The sequence below is a fragment of the Microcaecilia unicolor genome, chromosome 2 (genome assembly GCF_901765095.1).
Source record: "Microcaecilia unicolor chromosome 2, aMicUni1.1, whole genome shotgun sequence".
NCBI lineage: Eukaryota > Metazoa > Chordata > Amphibia > Gymnophiona > Siphonopidae > Microcaecilia > Microcaecilia unicolor.
The window spans coordinates 73,747,524-73,774,031 of NC_044032.1; the positions used below are offsets into that span (position 1 = coordinate 73,747,524).

Genomic DNA, 26,508 nt, shown 5'->3' on the forward strand with positions numbered 1-26,508 from the left:
GGTGAAGATAAGCATTTGGGTGGTGGGTGGGTGGATTGGATGGACAAATGGAGTCGCTCATGGGTGGGTGGGTGAGGGGGGAAGGAGGGGATGGGGCTGGAAAAAAGATTAAGAAAGTAGGTGGGAGGAGGCTGTAAAAAAAAGATGGGTGGATAGGAGGGAGTGGTAAGGGAGACATACATGGAGGGGGAAAGGGAGAATGGGGAAATAGAGCACATGGGATAGAAGGAGATGGGAGGGAAAGGAAAGGGGGGGCATGCTGCTCATGGACGTTTGCTTTTTTGGAAACGTACATCTTTTAAAATTTTGTATTTAGCAGAGTATGGAAGAAAATGCATTTATGCTACTTTTACCAGTATTTTCACTGCTTATAGAATCTAGATTGGGGATGGGTTAGATTTCTGACCCCATGCAACTGTCTCTAGCCAGGCCTTGCCTCCAGCCAAATCTTGTCTGATTGGCCTGTTTTCAGGCCGAGTTCTGCCTTGCCTAGTATTCTGCCTACTGCCATGCCCTGCTCGAGAGACTCACCTGCTGTAGTGAGTCTGCGGCTACAGCCCAAGGGCACACTTCCTCTTGAACTGTGACAATTATCTAGGGCTGAGTGCTTAAATTTATGTTCACTATTTCAGTAAGCTCCTAAATGTAAGACCCTAAAGAGTGGATGGCAACAGGGATAGATTTAGGGAGGGGAAAAATGTTAGGAGCTCAACATTGATTTTCAACTTTAAATTAGGATCCCAGATTTAAGCAAATAAATGATAATCCTAAATTCAGGAGCATAATTTTTAGACTTCTAAATTTTGGGGAATTTCCAGCTGCAAATTTAGACTCCGAAGTTTGACTGAAATAGGGGACAAGTTTAAGAACCTGACTTTGACTACTGGGCCCTAAACATTTGTTTTAATTTGATTTTGAGTCTTTCAAGGGTAATAACTGACAAGAAAAGCCTTTTCAATCAGCCTGTTGAGCTGTGGTTTGAAGCACAATTTTGATATGAATTTTTATTAGCACAAAAATGAGACATTAGTATATTGTAAAAACTCACCTGTTATTTACCCTTCCTTTGATGACGAAGTCTGCAATAGAAACAATGAGTCACCACTATGCATATCTATCATGCAACAACAGACACGGGGGGGGGGGGGGGGGGGGGGGCGATATTCAGCATGGTAGTTGCTGAGTAAATTTATCTAGTTAAGTTTATCTGGGTTTCTTTAACTAGATATTCAGAGGACTTAACCAGGTAAGTTCAACCAATGAAAACAACTGGTTGTAGTCATGTGGATAAACTTATCTAGGTAACTTTAGGCCAGAAATTTATGGTTAACTTTAACTGGATAGTACTGAACCTTAGCACTGTCTGGCCAAAAGAAGGCTGTAACCCCCAACACCCCAGTCAACATTTTCTAATAACCAGACAGATTTGCCCAGCCACAAAGCTAGCTAGACAAAATACTTGCATTCAGCAGTGTTGGGCTGTGGGAGATTTAACTCAAAGATTTGTCCAGGTAACTCCCAAAGTTAGCTAGACAAATATTTTCAATAACTAACATCTCACATGGGACTGGATATGAGCAACACAGATGAAGTCGGTAAATAAGGGGTGCCTGGTTCACCAGTCTGTTTATCTGTACCTGCCTCCTTCACAGCCATACATCTTACTTGGATTTTGCTCCTTTTTCTTCCTTGCCCCACCACTATTCTGTTACATTCCTAAAAAGTCCAGGGCAGATTACAAATAAACTAGACAAATCTAGGACTTGCTATTAAAAAAGTATGATAAGAAATAATAAAACAATACATAACACTAATTACAATATTTTAAAAAACTGTTTTCAATTCCTTCCCAATACCCTTAAGACTGACTAACCAAACCATCATTTAATGAAGGAGGGAGTGGACAGCCCAACCAAAGGATCTTAATTTTATCCTTATTCTGTTTGACTCTATGGGAGTTCATCCAACATTCTAAATGAGTAACACACTTTTCTACTGCATCTACTGGAGTTTGCAAAAGTTTAGCTGTAAAGTTATATGTTCTGCATAGAAGAAAAAAGTAACCCCAAAGGAAATAATTTCCCAAGCACATACATCATAAGAAGGTTAAGCAAGACTTGGCAGAGTGGTGAGCCCTGAGGACCACCCCATTGCACTGAGCAAAACCTAGATGTTATACTTTGCCACTGCACTCTATAGACTCAATTCTGTAAATGGGCCCAAAACTGGGTGCAAAAAAAATGCACGTAAGCACTATTCTATGAATGGCAGTCCAAGTTGGGTGACATTTATAGAATAAACTTAGCACCAGGATCTGTGCCAAATTTTGGGCGGAGGATTTACACCAACTGAACCCCTGGTGTAAATCCCCACGCCTAAATTAGGTGCGGATCCCTCAAATTCTATAACACTGGGCGCAAATCCTAGAACTGCCCCTGAACCGCCCATGCCCTTTCCCATGGCCATGCCCCTTTTCAGATCCACACCGAAAAATTTATGCACACATTTTTATAAAATAGCAACTATAAAAGTGCATGCGTAAATTCCAATTAGACAATTATTCACGACCTAATTAACTTTCGAAAATCATTAAAGACTTACCTTTTCAACAAGACTTACCATAATAATCAATAATAGGATTTATAACACAATGCCAGCTACTTGATATTCTGATTGTTTTCTTGTTCACTGAGTTGTTTATATCCATTATGTTACACTTGTTTTATATGTAATTGTATATCTACTCTTGAATTACGCCTGAAATGATGTAATATTGTAAGCCACATTGAGCCTGCAAATAGGTGGGAAAATGTGGGCTACAAATGCAACAAATAAATAAATAATGGTGGTGGACTTGGCTTCAGTGTGAATGGGATGTTAACGTGGCTGTTTTTATTTAGTGTGTGGTGGTATGCGTGCTATAGTGAGTATGGGGGAATATGGAAGAGTGAGGCAGAGATCGCTTTCTTTTTCTATTGTTTCCTCTGCTATAGGGTGGGATAGGGGCAGGTACTGTGTCTTTACAGACCAGACCTATGGTGAAAGTGTTTAGAGAGATTGGGGGGGGGGGGGGGGTTTGAGCAGGAAGGTCAGGTAGGGGGAGGGTGAAGGGTTTAGGGTTTGTTGGGGATAGAGGGTGGGGTTTAGTGGAGAGGGTAAGTGGATATCCTGGAACTGCTATGTGTGCTGTTTCTTAGTAGATTTTAGCTTAGTAGCAGGAGGAGGTGGAGGCTGGGATATGTCCTCTGGTGGAATGGTTTGTTTCTGTCTGCTACTGATCTGTATTTTCCTGGTCTTACTTAAGGCTCTGAAGGTGATCTCTTGGAACACGGGGAGGGGGGGGGGGGGCACTGGGTTTCCCATTAAGAGACAGAAGATTTTGGCAGCCTTGTACAGCTTAGTAAACTGGGCCCTATGTGTTTGAATTCTGTCATTGTTTTGATTTCGGAACGTTTCTTAGATATTATACTACCAATATTGCTGGCAGCTTTATGTCTAATGGACGTTTCCCTTCAATTACTTGATATTTTTGGGTGATATTAGAATTGCAAGAAAATATTAATAAAAATGAATTTTTGCTCAGTTTGTGATCCTTGGAGTAAAAGTAGGTCATGCTGAGAGTGGTATAAAAAGACACTACAATTTCTGGTGAAATTGAAAGCAATATTGCCTGAGAAAGTAGTAAACAGCCCTGGTATGCGTGTGCGCGCATGTGTAAAGATAGAAAAGACTCGCACAAAATTAAATAGTGTTTGTATTTTTTAACTGCAAAGAGGGATGAGATGGGATGAGGATCAATTTTTAAACATACTTTTTATATAGACAGACTCCTATTTATGTACCTCCTTGCCAATGAGGTATTCAGGATATCCGATATCCACAATGAATATGCACAAAACTGATTTGCATACACTGCCTCCATTATATGTATATTCATTTTGGATATCCTGAATAGCTCACTGGTAAGGGGCATTCCAGGACCGACTTGAGAAACATTGGTTTAAAGATCAGAACCCTTTCAGTGTGACACATATGTAATAATGCGGGAAGTCAGGAGGGGAGTAATAAATGTTTTCACATCACTATGTCCATGGCAGATAAATACTTATGTGCTAATCTGTAAATATGCACATACTGTATCTTATATAGTGCATTATTTTACTGGTGGGCATGCACATGGGCAGACTCTGGGTGAAGTTTGAGCAGGGTGCATATTCACACACATAGAATACTAAAAATTACACGTCTATCACCAGCACTTAGGTGAACAGAAACAAGTTCTATAGCTATTGTAAGTGCGTGTGCCTAATCGCATAGGTGCAAATATACTCAGTTACAGTAACATTTGATAACGGAAAGTACACATCAACTTTCCTTCAGAGAACAGGCCTCTATCTATAAGCGCACTGCTACATAATTACACCCATAAGTATTTCATTTTAAAAGTATAGTTGAAAAAAAGAAGGGTACCAGATGAAGTCTTTAAGTCAGTGGTGAGAATGTTATCGGAACCTGAAGAAAGTCCTTCCTTCTCCTCCTTAATATCTTCCAGCCCTACATCACTGAAATAAAGTGCTAACGAGTGGATGCATAGAAAAAAAAACCAAGAAGAGAAAATAATCCGATAAGTGAGCCAGCAAATAGAGGAAATAGTTTTATTTTTAAACAGAGAGCATTTTCTCGATACATAGATATATTTACAGAATTACAACTAACCAATAATAATAAAGATAAGTAACAGATGAAGCACTTTGTCTAAAATAACAGCATTGACATTTCTTAAGAATATGTAAAGGGCTTGATTCCACCCTAATACCAAACTTAGGGGTCCTTTTAAAAGCTGAGGTAAATACTACTATGTGCTAACTGCAGCAAAAAAATGATGTATTATGGGGTGTGCTGAGGTGTCACACGGTAATTTTGCCATTTGCGTGCACTACTCTCGCACTAAAAAATAAAATTTATTTTTTGTCACCAGGGGTGTGTCTGGGGGTGGAGACTGGACATGTTCTGCGCTAATCGGTTAGCGCAGCTACATTGCTGCACACTAACCAATTAGTGTGTGAGCTCTTACTGCTGACATAATCAGTGGTGGCAAGGGCTCATGTGCTAATCTGTTTTAATGGCCACACACTAATGGCAAAATTAGTGTGTGGCCATTAATACCAAAACTAAGAAGTTCAACCATTTTACTCTAGCGACCTGAGTAAGGGTGCACCAAGACCACTTTTTATCATTGATTGGTAAATGGGCCCCTTAATATTTAACTTTCAAGAAGACCACAGTGAAATACATATTTATGCATTGATACACAAAACAGTATTTTTTTCTATAAAGAGTAATTTATAGAGTTAGTGTAGTTCAATACAAGACACTGGAGTGCACCACACCATTTCCTCAGCCAGTGGTTCCCAAACCTGTCCTGGGGGAACCTCAGCCAGTCAGGTTTTCTGGATATCCACACTGAATATGCATGAGAGAAATTTGCATGCTGTGGAACAGTGCATACAAATCAATCACATGAATATTCATTGCAGATATCCTGAAGACCTGACTGGCTGGGGCTTCCCCAGGATAGGTTTGTGAACCATTGCCTCACCATTAAACTCTAGGAAGTCACATTAGAGATTTAGGAAAAAGCTGGAATCATTACCAGACAAAAACACACAAACAGGCTGATTCACTAAAGTACACTGCCATGTTAATACATGAAAACATGATATTTATTTTCCTTCACTGAAAGAAGTACATTACTGAAGGATTTTTAAGAATTTCTATGGATTTCAGGCTGCTTAATGCTGGAATTCTTACCAAGGGATCTCAGATGTTTCAATTCCTATTTTTTCTTTTGATGCACTCTTAAAACTTTTTATTTTTCAAAATTTTTATGTTCATTTTACACAGATTAATCAATTCATTTGTATTTCTCAGTTAATTTTCTGGCTCTTGTATTTGTATTAGTACTTTTGTAATCTGCTTTGTACCTCATAGGATTCAGCAGAAAATGAATCCCAGATTAGATTAGAGATTTTACCCAGATCCCATTATTTTTAATTGGGGCTATTCAAGAATAATATGTGTTAAAGTGGGAGTGCATTTTAGCGAATCAGCCTCATAATCTCTAAGAGAATGTTCCTTAGTCTAGCATTTACTGTGCTGTACTTCTACTTAGATACTGCTGAAATTTGCTTAATTACTATTTATAGATGATAAGACTCAAAAGGTGCAGAGACTATCAGAAAAAGCAGGCACTTTTTAGTTAGCAGTATAATGAAATTTTGCTTAATTAGTTATCCAAGGACAACCAGACATGTAGAGAATGATGAAGGGACAAAGTCTGTCCCCATCCCCGCGAACTCTGTCCCCATCCACAGAAGCCGCAAACAGTTAATTTTATATTTAAATCTTTTTATTACAGTATAAAAATGAACAAACAATATTCTGAATTAATAAAGCAAGAATAGAAGATACATCCCCCCATCTTCCCTCCCTCCTCCCCTTTCACAAATGATCCCCTCCCCTAGGGAAACAATGTTAACTGAGTAAAGAGAATCTGGGATGGCTGTGGAGGGAAGGTTTGGTTTGATATTCCTGCTAATGTCTGGAGTAGGGTCTGCAGAATCTGCTGCAGCCACATCATATGTTTATAGAAAACATAGCCATTATGCATCCACATATTCCATATGCACACACTTCAAAACTTAATAAACAAATCAACTTCTACAGAGACTCCCTCAGAGTACATCCAAAACTTAATTATTTTCACATTTCCATCTTCCAAAGTTCTACACAGCAGATATACAGAATCAGTAGGCGAGAGGGACCCAAAGCAGTCCAAAACAAGTAAAGTCACAAACAACTCCTTTGGATCATTTGGGTTTAAAAAGCAAAACCATGTGCATGTAAGGATTGCATAAACGAATTAAAACAAATGCCCTTAATATAATACTGGACTGGTAGCAAGCAATAATGAAACAGGGATGGAATATTCATTCACAAACCAATTAATAATGAGCACTAATTTTTCTAACCATTAGTGGCATGCATCCAAGACACCATTTTATTTAGCGTACAATAGACCCCTCTATTCTCAATTATGCCCCCCCCCCCCCCCCCCGATTAAAAATATTTTTTTCCATTAATTTCCATTATGTGCCTTTCAGGAAGCCTGCCATAGCCACACCACAGTGCACAGATGTTTGCGACTGCACATAGAGAATGGCACAGGAGCAGGTAACAGTTATCATAATCTGACTCCCTGACTGACCAGTCCAGCACAACCACAAATAAATCCCATTTTGGCGCACTGCAGCTGCCATGTGGCCCACTTTCCCAGATGTGAAAGAAAAACACACACACGTTCAATCTTTTTACACTAAAAGGTTCTCTCTTGGATGCAGAGTTGCATGCATACACATTTTGAAATTAAGCATACAGTATAAAGCAGCTTACCGGTCTTCAAAAAGGGCAGATGAATAAAACTGACCTCAGGAGTTGGGACTAGTCGGGTTGGCTTGGCTGGCTCACACTAGCTCCAGCCATCCAGGTGCCAAGTCCTCCTGAGTGCTCAATCAATTTGAATGGAAGACTGAAAAGTTTCCCTTCCCTCACTGCCCTGGCCTCAGTTCAGTGCTGCTGGCCTGAGCTGGCTTCAAACTGTCGGTGATATGAGCTGGATTGGGGAAGGAAGAGGAGGAAGAGGCAGGCTAGCCGGGTCTTCCAAGGTTAGGAAGAACAAGGTCTCAGTCAGTGTGTCAGACTCTCACTCTGTCTCAGGCTGCCTGGCTGCACTCTCCGACTCAGCTGTCCTCCCTCTCTATGTGTACGTGCCGAACACCGACACACCAACAAAGGAGAGACTCAGACTCCTCCACTTTCAGTTGTTGCTGAGCTGCTCCCTAACTATATCTCCGACCTGAGTCCTAGTACTGTACTGCGCCAATGGGATAGAGGGATAGTGAGAGAATCAAGGCCAATCAGGGCAGGGGTCTTCTCTTACACATGCATGTCATTTGCGTGCCTGCATGCACGCTACTACTGCAGCCTGGGAGGAGGCAGAGCGAGCAGCCGAGAGCTCACATGATACTTGAAAGTAGGTGATGGCGTCAGTTTAACCGCTGGTGCAGGGGTTATTACCGCTCCCATGGGGTGGGGAAAAAACTTATTTGCACCCGTGGTAAAACTTTGAATTGTTTTCCCATTCCCGCGGTTTTCCTGCGGATTACCGCATCTACCTGCTCCCGTGTTATCCTCTACAGACATGCAGCCCTCACACAAGGGTGACTTCAATGGACAGAGCACAGGTTGGCCCAGTAACTGTCAAACTTCTACACAGCTCAAAATTAAGAGATGGGAACAGATAAATAACCATGCATTTCTCTGTTCTGAGATTACTAATTATAATCAGATGCAATTTGCTTGGTTAATCGTGTACACTGGACTCCTGTGCAGGGAAAGTGGGCAGGAAATGGAGGGGAGGGCCTCATGGTGTCTTTTGGGGTGGGGCTTTGGAGATCTAAGCAAGAGGTGCACATGGATTCCGCCACTGTCGCTATGCTCATATTAGCCCTCTCCTCAAGTCACTTCATTGGCTCGTTATTTGTTTCCGCATACAGTTCAAACTCCTCTTATTGACTTACAAGTGTATTCACTCTGCAGCTCCTCAGTACCTCTCCACTCTCATCTTTCCCTACACTCCACTCTGGGAACTCCGTTCACTGGGTAAATCTTTCTTATCTGTACCCTTCTCCTCCACTGCTAATTCCAGACTCCGTTCCTTTTATCTTGATGCACCATATGTCCGGAATTAGAATTCCTGAGCTTGTACGTCAAGCTCCATTTCTGGCTGTCTTCAAATCTAGGCTAAAAGCCCACCTTTTTGATTCCGCTTTTAACTCCTAACCCTTACTCACTTGTTCAGCACCCATTTTTATCATTCCCACCTTTGTAATTCCCTTACCCTTATTTGTCCTGTTCTAGTTAGATTGTAAGCTCTTTTGAGCAGGGACTGTCTCTTTATGTCCAGTGTACAGCGCTGCGTACATCTAGCAGCGCTATAGAAATGATAAGTAGTAGTAGTATGGATTTGTGTTTAGCGGCCAAAATGGCAATAGCACATACTTGGAAGGGACTAGATGCTTCCACTTTGGGAGTGTGGTGGGAAGCAGTAAGAGAACTACAATTCTATAAGAACACTACCTCTGAAGTGAAACACAGAACTGATAAATATCCGAGAAAATGGACCTCATGGGGTGGTCAAAAATTTTAAATTTTATGGTAACTTTGTTATTTATTTTACTTTCTCTTATGTTCTAATTTCATCAGCTACATAATGAGTCCCTCGAGGTGCTGAGTTTCAGGCTTTGGGTTTGTTTGTTACAGGGGGGTTGAGGGAGGGGACATTAAATGTTTAAAGCTCTGTAGCTTACAGGCAAGGAAGATATTCTTTCAGTGGAGTAAGAATACTTATGAAAGTTTATGATGTATCATGATAGACTTATTGCCTCCCTTGACTGTTTTTGTGGACAGTTTGTACAAGGCTTGAATGTTTGGCTATTGGGTTGTTGAACTGTTAAGCTCTTGGTAATAAAAGTATTTTATTTTATTTTTTTAAATTTTATCGTTTTTATACATAGTAAACAAGTATAAACTTGAAAAGAAAAATCCACTATTACAATTAAATCTAAAGATATTATTCATAACACAAATTAAGTATTATAGCTTCATTTAAAGTCCACAACAGTAGTTCAAGATTCCTAAATAGGAGAAAACAGGTAATAAACTTTATAAATCAAATTTTGAGATACAGACGAGTTTCTATTCGACTTTACTTAACTAGGAGCTCTCTTAGATGTTAAAAAAGATGACAATTGGTAGGATCAAAATAAACATATTTCACGGCTTGATAGGAGATTAAACATTTACAAGGATATTTAAGGTAAAAAAGTTGCACCAAGTTGAAGTGTCTCCTGTCTCATCTGTAAAAACTTTTGTCGTCGCCTTTGCGTTTCCCTCGCTAGATCTGGAAAAACACGAGTTTGCAAACCACGAAAGGTTTTTTCTTTATTCTGAAAGAACTTCTTTAAAATCCAGATCTTGTTCGAAGGTAACGCTACTGTGGCCAACATAGTAGTTGGTGTTATCTGTTCTGAATCCGACATTTCAAGAAGGGCAGAAACATCCAATGGTTGCACATTCTGAATATTATTCCTTTGTAAAGGATCCAAACCCTTCACAGGTATATAAAAAACCTGTGAAAAGGGTGGCATATCTTTATCTTCTATCTCTAGAATTTCTCTGAGGTAATTTTTTAGCATCTCCCGAGGGGAGATAAGTGGTTGTCACGGAAAATTTATAAAACACAGATTATTAGATTTTGAAGTATTTTCCAGCATTTCTGATTTTCTCCTTAAATTAACTAAGACTTTAAGCATTGTTATTTGCTGTGATTTCAACTCTAAAACATCCTTTTCCTGTTTAGCCAAATCTGCTTTAACTATTTTCACCTCATTCTCAATTTCTGTTACCTTCCCATCTAATATCACAACCATAGGCGCCCGGTATAAGAGGCTTGGGGAGGCTAAGCCTCCCCAGCCCGACCTTCCATGCCTGCTGCTTTCTTCCTAGTATTGTATTGCCCCTCTTTCCCCCAAGCCCCATCTCCTGCCTTAGGCTTTTTTCCTTCCCTGTCTCCTGTTTCGATCTCTGTCTTTCGTACAGTAGTAATTGTAAAGCAAAGCTGCACGGGACCCTGATTCTCCACACAGCAGCTGCTGCCTCATCTTCCGGCTGACCTCCAAAGAGGAAGTTATAGCAGAGGAGGCGGGGTCAGCTAGAAGTGGTAGCTGACGATCTGCTTTCTTTTCAGCACTTTCAGACCCTGCACGAGGCTATGGCTACAGAGGCAGGATTCAAGAAATCAGAGCCAAAGAGTTGAGCAGACTTGGAGGTAACTGCAGACCTTCTGCAAAGCAGTCAGAGCTGTTAATGTGCAGTGGCAATGCTTAAACTGCTACAAATTGCATAAGTACTCCACATGCCAAAACAAAACGTAGTTGCTTTAGCCCTGACGCTAGCTCTAAAGTGGAACCATGCTGACAAGAAATCCAGACGTACAAATGCAATGGCTGAACAAATTGCTGTAAATATGTCTGTTTTACATTTTTATTTACATGTGTATTTAAAAGAAAATGTTTTCTGGCAGGATTTTATTGTTCCACAATTTAGGAATCAGTTAAAAAGATTCAAACAAGAAGAAAAGGCTTTCTGGAAAGCTGATGAGGTGAATTTTCATTCTCTGCTCCCAGTACACAAACGAGTTTTAGTGAATCACACTGCATGTGAAAGGGTTCACCTACAAGTTTTACTGTGTAGAAAATAAATTAATCTTTGTTCAGTGGTAGCTTTTGAAATATTATAGTAACACATTTTCAGCTACTAGCACTATACAATGTTTTGATTTATGGCTTTAAGTATTAAATTTAAATATTTATATATGCAAAGTGAGCAAGCGTCTTTAACAGTTGCACCTTGCAAGACACAACAAGAACCTGTTACAAAACAAATTACCTTTTGTATAAGTTTATAGAGTTTTAGATAAACAAGTTCTCCTCTTATGTCATTTAGAATTATAATGAGTAGCAAGAGTGCGGTATTACTAATCAATGCCTACATTACACTACATTTTCTTCATTTTATCTAAAATATCATCCAATCCACGCTGTACACTATCGTAATAGCCTAGAGTAGTGGATGTAAAAAAAAAAAAAGGTTGTGATTGTGGTTAGTATATGCTTTGAACAATCACTTTACTCTTTGACATATCTAATATCTAAATTTAATAAAAGGTATTAATTGTAACTATTTTATTTTTACTTATTTTTTTTCTGTGTTGTCAGACAATTATGGATGTAAGCTCCACCCCTGGCCCCACCCCTAATCCCGCCCCCTTTAGCCTCCCCAAACAGTTGGGCCACCGACCGCCTATGATCACAACTTCATTTCTTATTTTCCTCATCTGGGGGCACAAAAACTTCCCCATTTCTGCAATCAACTGCCACAGATTGTCCAATGTCACTTCATCTGGTTTCTGAAAAAGTTTAGCAAATGCAATGCTCTCACTCTCTTCCTGTGAAACATGTTTCTCACCTTCCAATGTCCCTCGCAACTCCTCCTGTGTTTTTCCGGCAGTGTGAGATAACAGGGAAGAAGCTGACAAATCTCCCACGTTCTCCGTTAAGGCTAACACTGCCTCCCGTCCAGTTCCACCCTGTAACACTTTGGTATTCAGGGCTAAGGACGCCGTCACTGGAGAACTACTTCTCACAGGCTGGGGAGGAGGGGCCCTTGCGTAGGGGCTCAAAGAAACTTCCAGTTCAAGGTTCAGCTCCTGGTCTCCTATCCTGGGCTGTTCCAGCGAACCGCTCACCAACGCTGCTGTCGAAACCTGAGCTCGTTGCAGATAAGATTCAATCAAGCCAGAAGATATCAAAGGTCTTTGCTGCTGGGCTGCAGTAGCAGCAGCTCTGCCCCTTCTCTTCGGCATTACAAGGTAATTAGAGAGTAACAGTAAAATCTGGAGGAGCTCTAAAACACGTCTGTCTCAGTCAGCGGCCATCTTGGAACCATAAAAGTATTTAAAAAAAATAACAAAAACTTCTACAAAGTTTTCTGTCATGCTACACTGAACATGTGCAGGATGTCTCATTTCCAGAAGTCACAGGACACCTCCTTTCCATGGAGATAAACTATTCTATTTTTCTATACAGGTCTGGCATACGGTATATACAGGTCTGATATATGGTATGGTAAGGTAAAACTTTTTCTAAAGCGTCTCTTGGTTTCAGTATTTTTTCCTTTATTTTCATTAGTGAGTTGGTTATCTAGGTTTTAAGTTGTCTTATTTTTTTTTCTAAGGCTGCATACTTGTATTGGTATGGTGGTTGGGAGGCGGGGATAGTGCTGGGCAGACTTATACGGTCTGTGCCAGAGCCGGTGGTGGGAGGCGGGGCTGGTGGTTGGGAGGCAGGGATAGTGCTGGGCAGACTTATACGATCTGTGCCCTGAAGAGCACAGGTACAAATCAAAGTAGGGTATACACAAAAAGTAGCACATATGAGTTGTCTTGTTGGGCAGACTGGATGGACTGTGCAGGTCTTTTTCTGCTGTCATCTACTATGTTACTATCCAGCTTATAATCGAAAGTGATTGCCGGCCATCTTCCGACAGAAATCGGGAGATGGCCGGCGATTTCTTAAAAGCGGTGAAAGCGGTATAATCGAAAGCGGCATTTTTGACAGCATCGCCGCTTTCCCGTCACTTCGCCGGCGAAAGTTCAAGGGGGCGTGCCGGTAGATTAGCGAAGGCGGGGCATGGGCGGGCATGGGCGTGGCTACCAGATGGCTGGCTTTCGCCGATAATGGAAAAAAAAGCGGCGTTAAGCAGTATTTCGCCGGGTTTACTTGGTCCTTTTATTTTCACGACCAAGCCTCAAAACGGTGCCCCAACTGACCAGATGACCACTGGAGGGAATGGGGGATGACCTCCCCATACTCCCCCAGTGGTCACCAACCCCCTTCCATACTAAAAAAATAAAACTAAAAACCTTTTTTGCCAGCCTGTATGCCAGCCTCAAATGCCGAACCCACCTCCATGACAGCAGAATGTGTTGTATCCTCCGACAGCCTTTCCCTGGTTGCGATGTGGCTCTCGGGTGAGTGTGACACCTTTTCTGTTAGGTGCCCTGCAGAGTCACATTAGCAATGCATTGTGGTGGGTGTAGGGTACTGGGCTCTACTCCCATGGTGCTTTTCCCCCCTTCTAACTGGGTCAGAGTGTGCCCTTTTTTTTTTTTTTTCCTGTTGTAGTCCATGCGGTAGTGGCCATTTTTGTAAGCCAGTTTTAGTTCCCTTTCCTGTGTTACCCACGTTAGAGAACGTAGTTCTTACCTTGAATAGTGCTGAAAGAGGGCATTGTACACCATTGTGCCAGCTCTGACCTACTGCTCATCTTAGTACCAGGGGACTCTTTGCCAGTGAGGCACAACCTCTGATCTGCAGTTAACTGTGAGTAAATGTGCTTATTCAAATAAAGGACTTTTTCAAAGAGATTAGTCTTCAGGTGTGAATTGGTGTGCCAAAGTTATACAGCAGCAATAAGTCCTAGAGGCTGTATGCAGGTCCCTGGAGCAATTTTAGTGGGTGCAGTACATTTGTGGGTAGTGGGCTTGGGGGGCTCAGCTCCCAAAGTAAGGGAGCTATGCACGTGGGAGCTTTTCTGAAGTCCACTGCAGTGTCCCCTAGGGTGGCTGGTTGGTGTCCTGGCATGTCAGGGGGGCCAGTGCACTAAAATGATGGCTCTTCCCACGGGCAAATGCCTTGAATTTGGCCAGGGTTTGAGATGGCCGACATAACTTTCCATTACTGCTGGAAAACAAACCCGGCCATCTCAAACCCGGCGAACTCCACGGCATTTGGCCGGGCTAAACCATATTATCGACAAAAAAGATGGCCGGCCATCTTTTTCGATAATACGGTTCCAGCCAGCTGTCGCTCCGCCGGCAACATAGATCGCCAGCGATCTATTGGCCGGCGACGTTCGATTATGCCCCTCTTTGTTACTATGTGTTAAGCAGCACTGTTCAGTTTTATTTGGAAAGCCTGGATAGGTCGTACATTCGTTACCTATTATTTTCTGTGTTTTATTTTTCTTAAATTGAATTGTTTCATTTAGTTTTGACCATATTTACGATAATGTCAAAACAGAAAGTGAGCAGTGGCTTCATGAAATAATGCACCCAGTCTTAAGCACAATGTCTCTGACTGAGGCGCCTCTCAGATGTCATCTTCCAGAGATCTTTGAAACAGTTGAGAATGTATGGAGAAGCTCTTATTTTCTGAAAAGTTCAATCTTCCTTGAGTTTTATTAGATACTGGTGGTGCATTGGCATTGAAAAAAATATCACTTCATCAAAGTCAATCACTGATAGACTGAGAAGATAAGAATATCCTTTAGCTCCTCCCACCAGACCAAAGTATGGAATGCCACTTCATTAGAGAACAATGCTGGATTTTTCCTTTAAAGGCCATGACCCCTGGGGGTTTAAACTGGGAGGTAGATTGGATAACATTAATCTAGACAGACTATATTTGATTGGCTGATTTAGCCCGACCCTCGAACACGATTGGTGCTCCTTTGAACAGTTGATATTATGGGAGTATAAATAAAGAAAAATGCCGGGCCATTTTAAAACCGCGATGAAGAGAATTTGTTTGGTATGGATTGTTGCTAACGGACTGAAAGTATTAGTTATAATCTCCTCTCTTCCTTTGTATAAAATGTCTAATAAATGTATTTGTTTCAAGAGATGAACCTTGACACAGCCTACACAAACATGGTTTCATGTCGGTAGGAAATGTCTCAATGATTTGGGACTTTACCACTGGAAAATCCCCCCCTATTTGTTTAGGATAGTGAGCACAATAATGGAATGAATTGAAAAAGTTATACAAAAAAATATATATAGAATGCAGCACCGGATCGATGATGATTACATGCCCACCCTGATCAATGTTCTTGGCTTAAGTGAAATGCCAACATGGTAGTAGCATGCGCTTCTGACTGATCCAATAGCAATTCTCCAATACAGATTTGTGAAAAGAAGAAATATTGCTGGGAGTTGCGTGTTTTCATTGATATTTGCATTACCCCCTCCTTTAAGAAATAATCGGGGTGAAGATAGTGAGTGTTACTTCATTAGTATTGGCATCTTTCCTTTTCATTCATCAAGTACATTCTCCCCATTAGCCCATCCAGGGGTGGCCCTATAATTAGGCCAACTGAGGCAATGGCCTGAGGTAGCAGGTTTCAGGGAGCAGCATCACAGTTAGCCAATCAAAACGAACGATAGGAAATTTCCAACATGCAGCAGAGCCCTACAAATAAACAGCAGGCAAAGAGCAGGAGCCAAAGCAACATGTGCTGTACATGCAGTGCTTGGTTGTGGTTCCTGTTACTGCTCCACAACTCTGTTATTTTCTTGCTGCTACTGCCCGCCCCACACAGCTGAGTGCCTTCTGCTGTGGCCTCCCCCACCCACCTCATACACTGCCCCACACAGCCAACTGCCTTCTGCTGCTGCCACTAGATGGCAGCCTGCTTCTATTACTTACAGTTGCATGTGAGTATCTCTGAGGTTCAGAGAGGTTCTTCAAGGCAGATCTCCCATTGCAAGCACCCCCCCCCCCCCACCAACCATCCAGCTCGGCATCTATTCTTCCTCCTCCTGTGGCTATGGCTCTCCTTCCATCCCATCCCTGCCCCCTCAGACTCTGGCACTTATCCTTTTATCATCCTTCCCCGGTACGGCAGTTTCCCTTCCATTCTACAAAATTTGACCAGTTATATTTAAATGTTCCATTAATCTGCCTAGTTTTAACCACCTAAATTTATTCTGCTCGTGCTGAAAATCAGCACTTATCAGTACAGACATAAATCTGCTCTAGAAATTATGACAGAGCTGCTCATTTTAACCAAATTTACATGCCTTGAGCTTTTACTCAATTAAATTTAGTTGATTAGAGGTTGCCATTTTTAACTTGCTAACTCCCAAATTCTACTAGTTATAACTCCTTAAAACCAACCTTTATATTTTATTATTGGTAAAGAAAAGAAAGCTGTATCAATAAATGCTATAAGAACATAAGCTTTGCCATACTGGGACAGACTAAAGGTCTATTAAGACCAGCATCCTGTTTCCAACAGTGGCCAATCCAGGTTACAAGTACTTGGCAAGATCCCAAAACAGTACAATACATTTATGCTGCTTATCCTAGAAGAAGCAGTGGATTTTCCCCAAGTCCATCTTAACAATTGTTTATGGACTTTTCTTTTAGGAAGTTATCCAAACCTTTTTTTTTTTAAACCCAGCTAAGCTAAATGCCTTTACAACATTGTCTGGCAACAAATTTGAGTTTAATTACTACTACTACTACTTATTTCTAAAGCGCTACTAGACATATGCAGCGCTGTACACTTGAACATGAAGAGACAGTCCCTGCTCCACAGAGCTTACAAACTAATTAGGACAGACAAACGAGATAAGGGAATATTAAAATGAAGGTGATAAAATAAGGGTTCTGAACAAGTGAATAAGGGTTAGGAGTTAAAAGCAGCATCAAAAATGTGGGTTTTTAGCTTAGATTTGAAGACTGCCAGAGATGGAGCTTGACGTACCGGCTCAGGAAGTCTATTCCAGGCATATGGTGCAGCAAGATAAAAGGAATGGAGTCTGGAGTTAGCAGTGGAGGTGAAGGGTGCAGATAAGAGAGATTTACCCAGTGAACGGAGTTCCCTGGGAGGAAAGTAGGAAGATATGAGAGTGGAGAGGTACTGAGGACCTGTAGAGTGAATGCACTTATAGGTCAATAAGAGGAGTTTGAACTGTATGCAGAAACGGATAGGAAGCCAGTGAAGTGGCTTCAGGAGAGGGCTAATATGAGCATAACGACACTGGCGGAATATTAGTTGTGCAGCAGAATTTTGAACAAATTGAAGAGGAGAGAGATGGCTAAGTGGGAGACCTGTGAGAAGCAAGTTGCAATAGTCTAAGCGAGAGGTGATAAGAGTGTGGATGAGGGTTCTGGTAGTGTGCTCAGAAAGGAAAGGGCAAATTTTGCTGATATTATAGAGAAAGAAACGACAGGTTTTAGCAGTCTGCTGAATATGTGCAGAGAAGGAGAGGAAGGAGTCGAAGGTGACCCCAAGGTTGCGAGCTGATGAGACAGGAAGGATGAGAGTGTTATCCACAGAAATAGAGAATGGGGGAGGAGGAGAGGTTGGTTTAGGGGGAAAGATGAGAAGCTCAGTCTTGGTCATGTTTAGTTTCAGATGGCGCTGAGACATCCAGGCAGCAATTACACGCTGAGTGAAGAACTATTTTCTCTGGTTTGTTTTAAATTTACTACTTTGTAGCTTCATTGCGTGCCCCCTAGTCCTAGTGTTTTTGGAAAGAGTAAACAAGCGATTCACGTCTACCCATTCCACTTCACTCCTTATTTTTTTTATTTTTAACGGTTTTTATTGATGACAAGTCATAAAACAATTTCTCCACTGTACATCAATTCCAAAGCAATCGTACATTACACATGGCTGGATCATAGCAGAAAATAAATAATAGTATTGACAGTCCTCAAACAATATAAGGTAGGTGCAGTGATATTTCAAATGAAAGCCTATTACAGAAGGCATAGGACAATTCAAAATAGTACCCCACCAAGGGCAAAGGGCCTTGTGTCTGATAGCCCTTCGCCGAAAGTCCCCTCCTCTGTTAAGGATCCTTTTATATACACTCAGTGTATCTGATCCATTCTTACATTCCCTGCACCCATTGGGCTGTATGTTCCTTTTTGCCTCATTCCCCCCCCCCTCTCCACCCTCTATCCATCTAATGAACAAAGCTAAACTGGGAGTATCTTCAAGAGCCTTCAACCGATCTCAACAGCACTTAACAGGTGTTAACGAGCATGCTTCTCCCCCTAGGGCTCAACATTCGTATGTACGGGGCCCAAACCTGGACTCACTCCTTATTTTATAGACCTCTGTTATATCTCCCCTCAGCCATCTTTTCTCCAAGCTGAAGAGCCCTAGCCGCTTTAGCTCTTCCTTATAGGGAAGTCATCCCATCCCTTTTATCATTTTCGTCACCCTTCTCTTTATCTTTTCTATTTTAAATGATCTAAAAGCTCTCCAGTATTAAAAAATGTTAGATGGAATATATGTCATTGGACTTCATACTCACCTTTTTCAGTAACACCAACTTTTCTTGAAGACACAGGCACCACATTCAAGTCTGGATCAATAGCCGATTCCAAATTTTCAATTGTATTTACCAGCTGCAGTTAAAAAGAGGTTTCAAAAATTACTTAATTTCAAATGATAAAGCTTATCTCAGGGGGCAATGTCTCCAGATGGGTTAGTGTTGCTCATACAATGAGAGCATAGCCTACATGGCAGGTGCATATTTTATGGTCTGGAAGTTTCCTCCTGTTTGGTATAATTCCAGTTGAAACTGGAAACACCATGCATCTTCTTCTCTCATTCCATTCCCAACCATTCCTCCTCTCTTATCTTCCCTCCAGCTCTCCCATTGCACTGTCTGCCTCATTCTCCTTCCCAAGCCTCTTAATGCCCTCATCTTTCACCCACTTTTAGTACCCTATTTCCATTCTCTGTGCTCACCCCTCCACAGCCCTTATCTAGTTTCCTCTGCTTCTCATCCTCATACCAGTTCTAGGGTCTTATCTGTAACTCTTTCCCTCCCCACCCTTCCAATTCCTTTCTATTGTCTCTTCCCTCCTATCCAATCTCCTATTAGTGCCCGTTCCCCACCATCCCAGTTCACAGTAGGGAGAGAATGTTGGTATGTTGAGCAAATTGTGTGTGTGTGTCGAACTGCTCAGCATTTGTGCTTATTATTTACATTACATACTCTATCTTATTTTGAATCAAGCAGCAAGTAGATATTAGCAAATTGCAGGAACTAACCAGTTCAGTATTGGCAAAGTCTCGTTCCATATTTTCTGCCATGTTCTGTAGTGCAGATAGCTGTGCATCCATTTCTTGCAACTTTGAGCTAATGCGTCCTTTGCTAACAATTTTGGATGATACATTTTTTGTGGATTTCTCCTTAGCTCGAGCAGAATCATGATTGCCAAAAAGTCTGTCCCAAGGGTCTTTATTTTCAGCTTTGTTGGATTTCGCATTTAGTTCTTTCATTTGGAATGGTTGTTGTAAGAGGTTCTCTGAAATACATTAATTAAAGGGTCACAGAAAAGTTGGAAAACACATATACATTGCATATATTGAATATGCTGCCCAGAATTTGAAAAAAAAATAGAAAGCAACATATATTAAAAAAAAAAAAAGAAAGAAACATATATTTCCCTATAATTTACACTTCGAAATTATATGCAGGATGCACTAACTGCAATTCTTATTTACAATGCAATTTAAAAAACTACATGGTGGTATCATGGACCCTATATTATTTTTGTATACATTTAAAATATATGCAGTGCATATGCTAAACTGTACTAAAAAGTCATGATACAAAGAAACAGAAAATATAATTGGGTGGGTAAATAGTGACTTTAAATTCACAGCTCTATGGTTTCTATTATACTGAACACAGGATGGGGTTAGGGAAACAAGAGGAGATGCTCACAATGAGGTGGGGAACAGGGAGGCATGTGAGATGCTGGACACAATAAGGGGGGATAGCAGAAAGACATAGAGAAGGTACTGAATATGTAAGAGGGGATAGGGAGAGAGAGGGGAGATGCTGAACATGAGGGATGGGAGTAGACAGAGAATGGAGATGCTGGTCATAGAAAGGAATAGGGATATAAAGAGGGGGGATCATGGATATGGAGATATAGGGACACAAGATGCTGGACATGAGGAAGGGGAGCAGGGAGACAGAAGGGATATGATAGAGAGAGGAGGAGCAGAGAGACATTTCATTTATTACTTATATACTGCACCCTCAATAAAGCGAATGCTATATACCTGTAGAAGGTATTCTCCAAGGACAGCAGGCTGATTGTTCTCACTGATGGGTGACGTCCACGGCATCCCCCTCCAATCGGAATCTTCACTAGCAAAGACGTTTGCTAGCCCTCGCGCGCCCATGCGCACCGCGCATGCGCGACCGTCTTCCCGCCCGAACCGGCTCGTGTTCGTCAGTCCCGTATGTAGCAAGACAAAGACAAGGGAAGACCCAACTCCAAAGGGGAGGCGGGCGGGTTTGTGAAAACAATCAGCCTGCTGTCCTCGGAGAATACCTTCTACAGGTATATAGCATTCGCTTTCTCCGAGGACAAGCAGGCTGCTTGTTCTCACTGATGGGGTATCCCTAGGCCCCAGGCTCACTCAAAACAACAAACATGGTCAATTGGATCTTGCAATGGCGAGGACATAACTGAGATTGACCTAACAACTTATCCAACTAACTGAGAGTGTAGCCTGGAACAGAATAAAAATGGGCCTAGGGGGGTGGAGTTGGATTCTAAACCCCAAATAGATTCTGAAGCACTGACTGCCCGAACCGACTGTCGCGTCGGGTATCCTGCTGCAGGCAGTAATGAGATGTGAATGTGTGGACAGTTGACCACATCGCAGCCTTGCAGATCTCTTCAACAGTGGCTGACTTCAAGTGGGCCACTGACGCAGCCATGGCTCTAACATTGTGAGCCATGACATGACCCTCAAGAGCCAGCCCAGCCTGGGCGTAAGTGAAGGAAATGCAGTCTGCTAGCCAATTTGATAAGGTGCGTTTCCCCACAGCCACTCCCCTCCTGTTGGGATCAAAAGAAACAAACATTTGGGCGGACTGTCTGTTGGGCTGTGTCCGCTCCAGATAGAAGGCCAATGCTCTTTTGCAGTCCAATGTGTGCAGCTGACGTTCAGCAGGGCAGGAATGCGGACGGGGAAAGAATGTTGGCAAGACAATTGACTGGTTCAGATGGAACTCCGACACCACCTTCGGCAAGAACTTAGGGTGAGTGCGGAGGACTACTCTATTATGATGAAATTTGGTATAAGGAGCATGGGCTACCAGGGCCTGAAGCTCACTGACTCTATGAGCTGAAGTTACTGCCACCAAGAAAATGACCTTCCAGGTCAAGTACTTCAGATGGCATGAATTCAGTGCCTCAAAAGGAGGTTTCATCAGCTGGGTGAGGACGACATTGAGATCCCATGACACTGTAGGAGGTTTGATGGGGGGCTTTGACAAAAGCAAACCTCTCATAAAGCGAACAACTAAAGGCTGTCCCGAGATCGGCTTACCTTCCACACGGTAATGGTATGCACTGATTGCGCTAAGGTGAACCCTTACAGAGTTGATCTTGAGACCAGACTCAGACAAGTGCAGAAGGTAGTCAAGCAGGGTCTGTGTAGGACAAGAGCGAGGATCTAAGGCCTTGGTGTCACACCAGATGGCAAACCTCCTCCATAAAAAGAAGTAACTCCTCTTAGTGAAATCTTTTCTGGAAGCAAGCAAGACACGGGAGACACCCTCCGACAGACCCAAAGAGGCAAAGTCTACGCTCTCAACATCCAGGCCGTGAGAGCCTTCGTTCTGGGTGATGAGGGTCAGAAAACACTCCAATCTCCACGGTTCTTCGGAGGACAACTCCAGAAGAAGAGGGAACCAGATCTGACGCGGCCAAAAAGGAGCAATCAGAATCATGGTGCCTCGGTCCTGCTTGAGTTTCAGCAAAGTCTTCTCCACCAGAGGTATGGGAGGATAAGCATACAGCAGGCCTTCCCCCTAATCCAGGAGGAAGGCATCCGATGCCAGGCGGCCGTGGGCCTGAAGTCTGGAACAGAACTGAGGGACCTTGTGGTTGGCTTGAGATGCGAAGAGATCTACCAAGGGGGTGCCCCACACTTGGAAGATCCGGCGCACTACTCTGGAGTTGAGCGACCACTCGTGAGGTTGCATAATCCTGCTCAACCTGTCGGCCAGACTGTTGTTTACGCCTGCCAGATATGTGGCTTGGAGAAACATGCCGTGACGGCGAGCCCACAACCACATGCTGACGGCTTCCTGACACAGGGGGCGAGATCCGGTGCCCCCCTGCTTGTTGATGTAATACATGGCAACCTGGTTGTCTGTCTGAATTTGGATAATTTGGTGGGACAGCCGATCTCTGAAAGCCTTCAGAGCGTTCCAGACCGCTCGTAACTTCAGGAGATTGATCTGTAGACCTTGTTCCTGGAGGGACCAGCTTCCCTGGGTGTGAAGCCCTTCGACATGAGCTCCCCACTCCAGGAGAGACGCATCCATAGTCAGCACTTTTTGCGGCTGAGGAATTTGGAAAGGGCGTCCCAGAATCAAATTGGACCAAATCGTCCACCAGTGCAGGGATTCAAGAAAACTCATGGACAGGTGGATCACGTCCTCTAGATCCCCAGCAGCCTGAAACCACTGGGAAGCTAGGGTCCACTGTGGAGGCCATGTGGCCGAGCAATCTCAACATCTGCCGAGCTGTGATCTACTGGGATGCTCGCACCCGGGAGACGAGGGACAACAGATTGTTGGCCCTTGTCTCCGGAAGATAGGCACGAGCCGTCTGAGAATCCAGCAGAGCTCCTATGAATTCGAGTCTCTGTACTGGGAGAAGATGGGACTTTGGATAATTTATCACAAACCCCAGTAGCTCCAGGAGTTGAATAGTCATCTGCTTGGACTGTAGAGCTCCTGCCTTGGATGTGTTCTTCACCAGCCAATCGTCGAGATAAGGGAACACGTGCACTCCAAGCCTGCGGAGCGCTGCTGCTACCACAGCCAGGCACTTCGTGAACACCCTGGGCGCGGAGGCGAGCCCAAAGGGTAGCACACAGTACTGGAAGTGACGTATTCCCAGACGGAATCGAAGATACTGTCTGTGAGCTGGCAGTATCGGAATATGCGTGTAAGCATCCTTTAAGTCCAGAGAGCATAGCCAATCTTTTTCCTGAATCATGGGAAGAAGGGTGCCCAGGGAAAGCATCCTGAACTTTTCCTTGATCAGATATTTGTTCAGGGCCCTTAGGTCTAGGATGGGACGCATCCCCCCTGTTTTCTTTTCCACAAGGAAGTACCTGGAATAGAATCCCAGCCCTTCTTGCCCCGGTGGCACGGGCTCAACCGCATTGCCGCTGAGAAGGGCGGAGAGTTCCTCTGCAAGTACCTGCAAGACTGAGCTCCCGGTGGGCAATTTGGAGGCATGGAGGCCAAATTGAGGGCGTATCCTTGCCGGACTATTTGAAGAACCCAATGGTTGGAGGTTATGAGAGGCCACCTTTGGTGAAAAATTTTCAACCTCCCCCCGACCGGCAGATCGTCCGGCATGGACACTTTGGTCTCGGCTATGCTCTGCTGGAGCCAGTCAAAAGCTCGCCCCCTGCTTTTGCTGGGGAGCTGTGGGGCCTTGCTGAGGCGCACGCTGCTGATGAGAGCGAGCGCGCTGGGGCTTAGCCTGGGCCGCAGGCTGTCGAGAGGGAGGATTGTACCTACACTTACCAGAAGAGTAGGGAACAGCCCTCCTTCCCCCATAAAAACGTCTACCTGATGAGGTAGATGCTGAAGGCTGCCGGCGGGAGAATTTGTCGAAAGCGTTATCCCGCTGGTGGAGCTGTTCTACCACCTGTTCGACTTTTTCCCCCAAAATGTTATCCGCTCGGCAAGGGGAGTCCGCAATTCGCTGCTGAATCCTATTCTCCAGGTCGGAGGCACGCAGCCATGAGAGCCTGTGCATCACCACACCTTGAGCAGCGGCCCTGGACGCAACATCAAAGGTATCAAATACCCTCTGGCCAGGAATTTCCTACATGCCTTCAGCTGCCTGACCACCTCCTGAAACGGCTTGGCTTGCTCTGAAGGGAGCTGGTCCACCAAGTCCGCCAGCTTCCGCACATTATTCCGCATATGGATGTTCGTGTAGAGCTGGTATGATTGAATCTTGGCCACGAGCATGGAAGAATGATAGGCCTTCCTCCCAAAGGAGTCTAAGGTTCTGGAGTCTTTGCCCGGGGGCGCCGAAGCATGTTCTCTAGAACTCTTAGCCTTCTTTAGGGCCAAATCCACCACACCAGAGTTGTGAGGCAACTGAGTGCGCATCAGCTCTGGATCCCCATGGATCCGGTACTGGGATTCTATCTTCTTGGGAATGTGGGGATTAGTTAGTGGCTTGGTCCAGTTCGCCAGCAATGTCTTTTTTAGGACATAATGCATGGGTACTGTGGACGCTTCCTTAGGTGGAGAAGGATAATCCAAGAGCTCAAACATCTCAGTCCTTGGCTCATCCTCCACTACCACCGGGAAGGGGATGGCCGTAGACAAAGGCCGAGAAAGACATACTCTCGGGAGGAGAAAGCTGCCTTTCAGGGGAGGGAGTGGGGTCAGAAGGAAGGCTATCAGACTCCTCGTCAGAGAAATATCTGATGTCCTCCTCTGCCTCCCACGAGGCCTCGTCATCGGTATCAGACACAAGTTCACGAACCTACGTCTGAAGCCGTGTCCGTCTCGACTCCGTGGAAACACGGCCACGGTGGGAGCGTCGAGAGGTGGACTCCCTGGCCGGCAGCGGCAAAGCTCCCTCCCCCGACGTCGTCGGGTAGTCCACCTGGGAGGCAGCCGAAGCCGGTGCCGCAAGCGGGTACCGGTACCGGGGACCTCACCCCGGGCAAAGGGCCAGCTGTCGCCTCACTCAACAGCACCGGTGGCGCAGGCACCCCCGGTACCGGAGAAGGGCGCAACAGCTCTTCCAGGATGCCAGGAAGAACGGCCCGGAGACTCTCGTGCAGAGCGGCTGTGGAGAAAGACTGAGAAGCCGATGCAGGAGTCGAGGTCAAAACCTGTTCCGGGCACGGAGGCGGTACCGGGCTGTCCAGGGCAGAGCGCACCGACACCTCCTGGATGGAGGGTGAGCGGTCCTCCTGGTGCCGATGCCTGCTGGGTGCCGACTCCCTCGGCGACCCAGAGCTCCCGGTACCAAGACGGGAAGGTGACCGGTGACGATGCTTCTTCGACTTCGAGTGAAGCATGTCACCGGAGCTCCCCGGTAATGATGAGGAGGACGTAGAATCCAGACGTCGCTTCCTCTGGACCAGGGCCGAAGAAGGTCGATCCCGGGGGGCTGTACCGCAGGAGCCCTCAGGGCAGGAGGAGACCTACCCGAAGGCTCACTGCCACCAGCAGGGGAATGGACAGCCCTCACCTGCACTCCAGACGAAGCACCACCGTCCGACGACATCAGCACCAGCGGGGGTCCCAGTACCACCGACGCTGACGCACTCTTTCGAAGTCTTGGTACCGACGATGCAGGAGAAAGACACCTCGATACCGTCGACGCGATGCGATCTCCGAAGACTTCGGTGCTGCCGATGCACCCAACGAATCCCGAGATGCTGTTGCCGTCGAAGCGCCGGAGAACAGAACGTTCCACTGGGCTAACCTCGCCAGCCGAGTCCTCTTTTGCAAAAGAGCACAAAGACTTCAAGCCTGCGGGCGGTGCCCAGCCCCCAACCACTGCAATTAGTAGTTCCAATTCTCATAACCCCTCTGAGCCCCCGGGGTTATGAGAATTGGAACTACTAATTGCAGTGGACTTGAGAACTGAATAATTTCTGGGGAGGGGGGATAATAGCATTGTGCTTACTATTTCAATCAGTTTTTCTGTACAAGTTTAGCTTCATTTGTCTTTATTTGAAATTTCATAAATTAAAATTTTCTAAAAAATTGAATAATCTTATCAATGGGGTGGAGCTGGGGTGGGGGCGGGGCTAGGATGGGGCCCCACCAAATTGGTCTGCACAGGGCCCCGCACTTGCTAAGACCGGCCCTGGATGGAAGAGGGAGAAGAGATACTGGATGAAAGGTAGAGGAAAAAGAGAAATAAAGGAAAGATGCTGAATGAGGGGGGGGGGGGGGGGGGAGAGGAGATGCCAGATGGAGAGAGGGCG

At 44.2% G+C, this 26,508-nt stretch overlaps 1 protein-coding gene across 1 annotated transcript in view; it reads right to left on the reverse strand.

Moving 5' to 3' along the window:
* Positions 1–26,508, reverse strand: part of LOC115462943 (ciliogenesis and planar polarity effector 1-like) — a 237,673-nt gene that overhangs the window by 131,925 nt on the left and 79,240 nt on the right. The window contains exons 13-16 of the mRNA XM_030193045.1: positions 19,543–19,799; positions 18,797–18,890; positions 4,471–4,575; positions 1,049–1,079 (exon numbers count right to left, since the gene is read on the reverse strand). Coding sequence (XP_030048905.1) covers positions 1,049–1,079; positions 4,471–4,575; positions 18,797–18,890; positions 19,543–19,799 — 487 coding nt within the window. The remainder of the gene's footprint in view (positions 1–1,048; positions 1,080–4,470; positions 4,576–18,796; positions 18,891–19,542; positions 19,800–26,508) is intronic.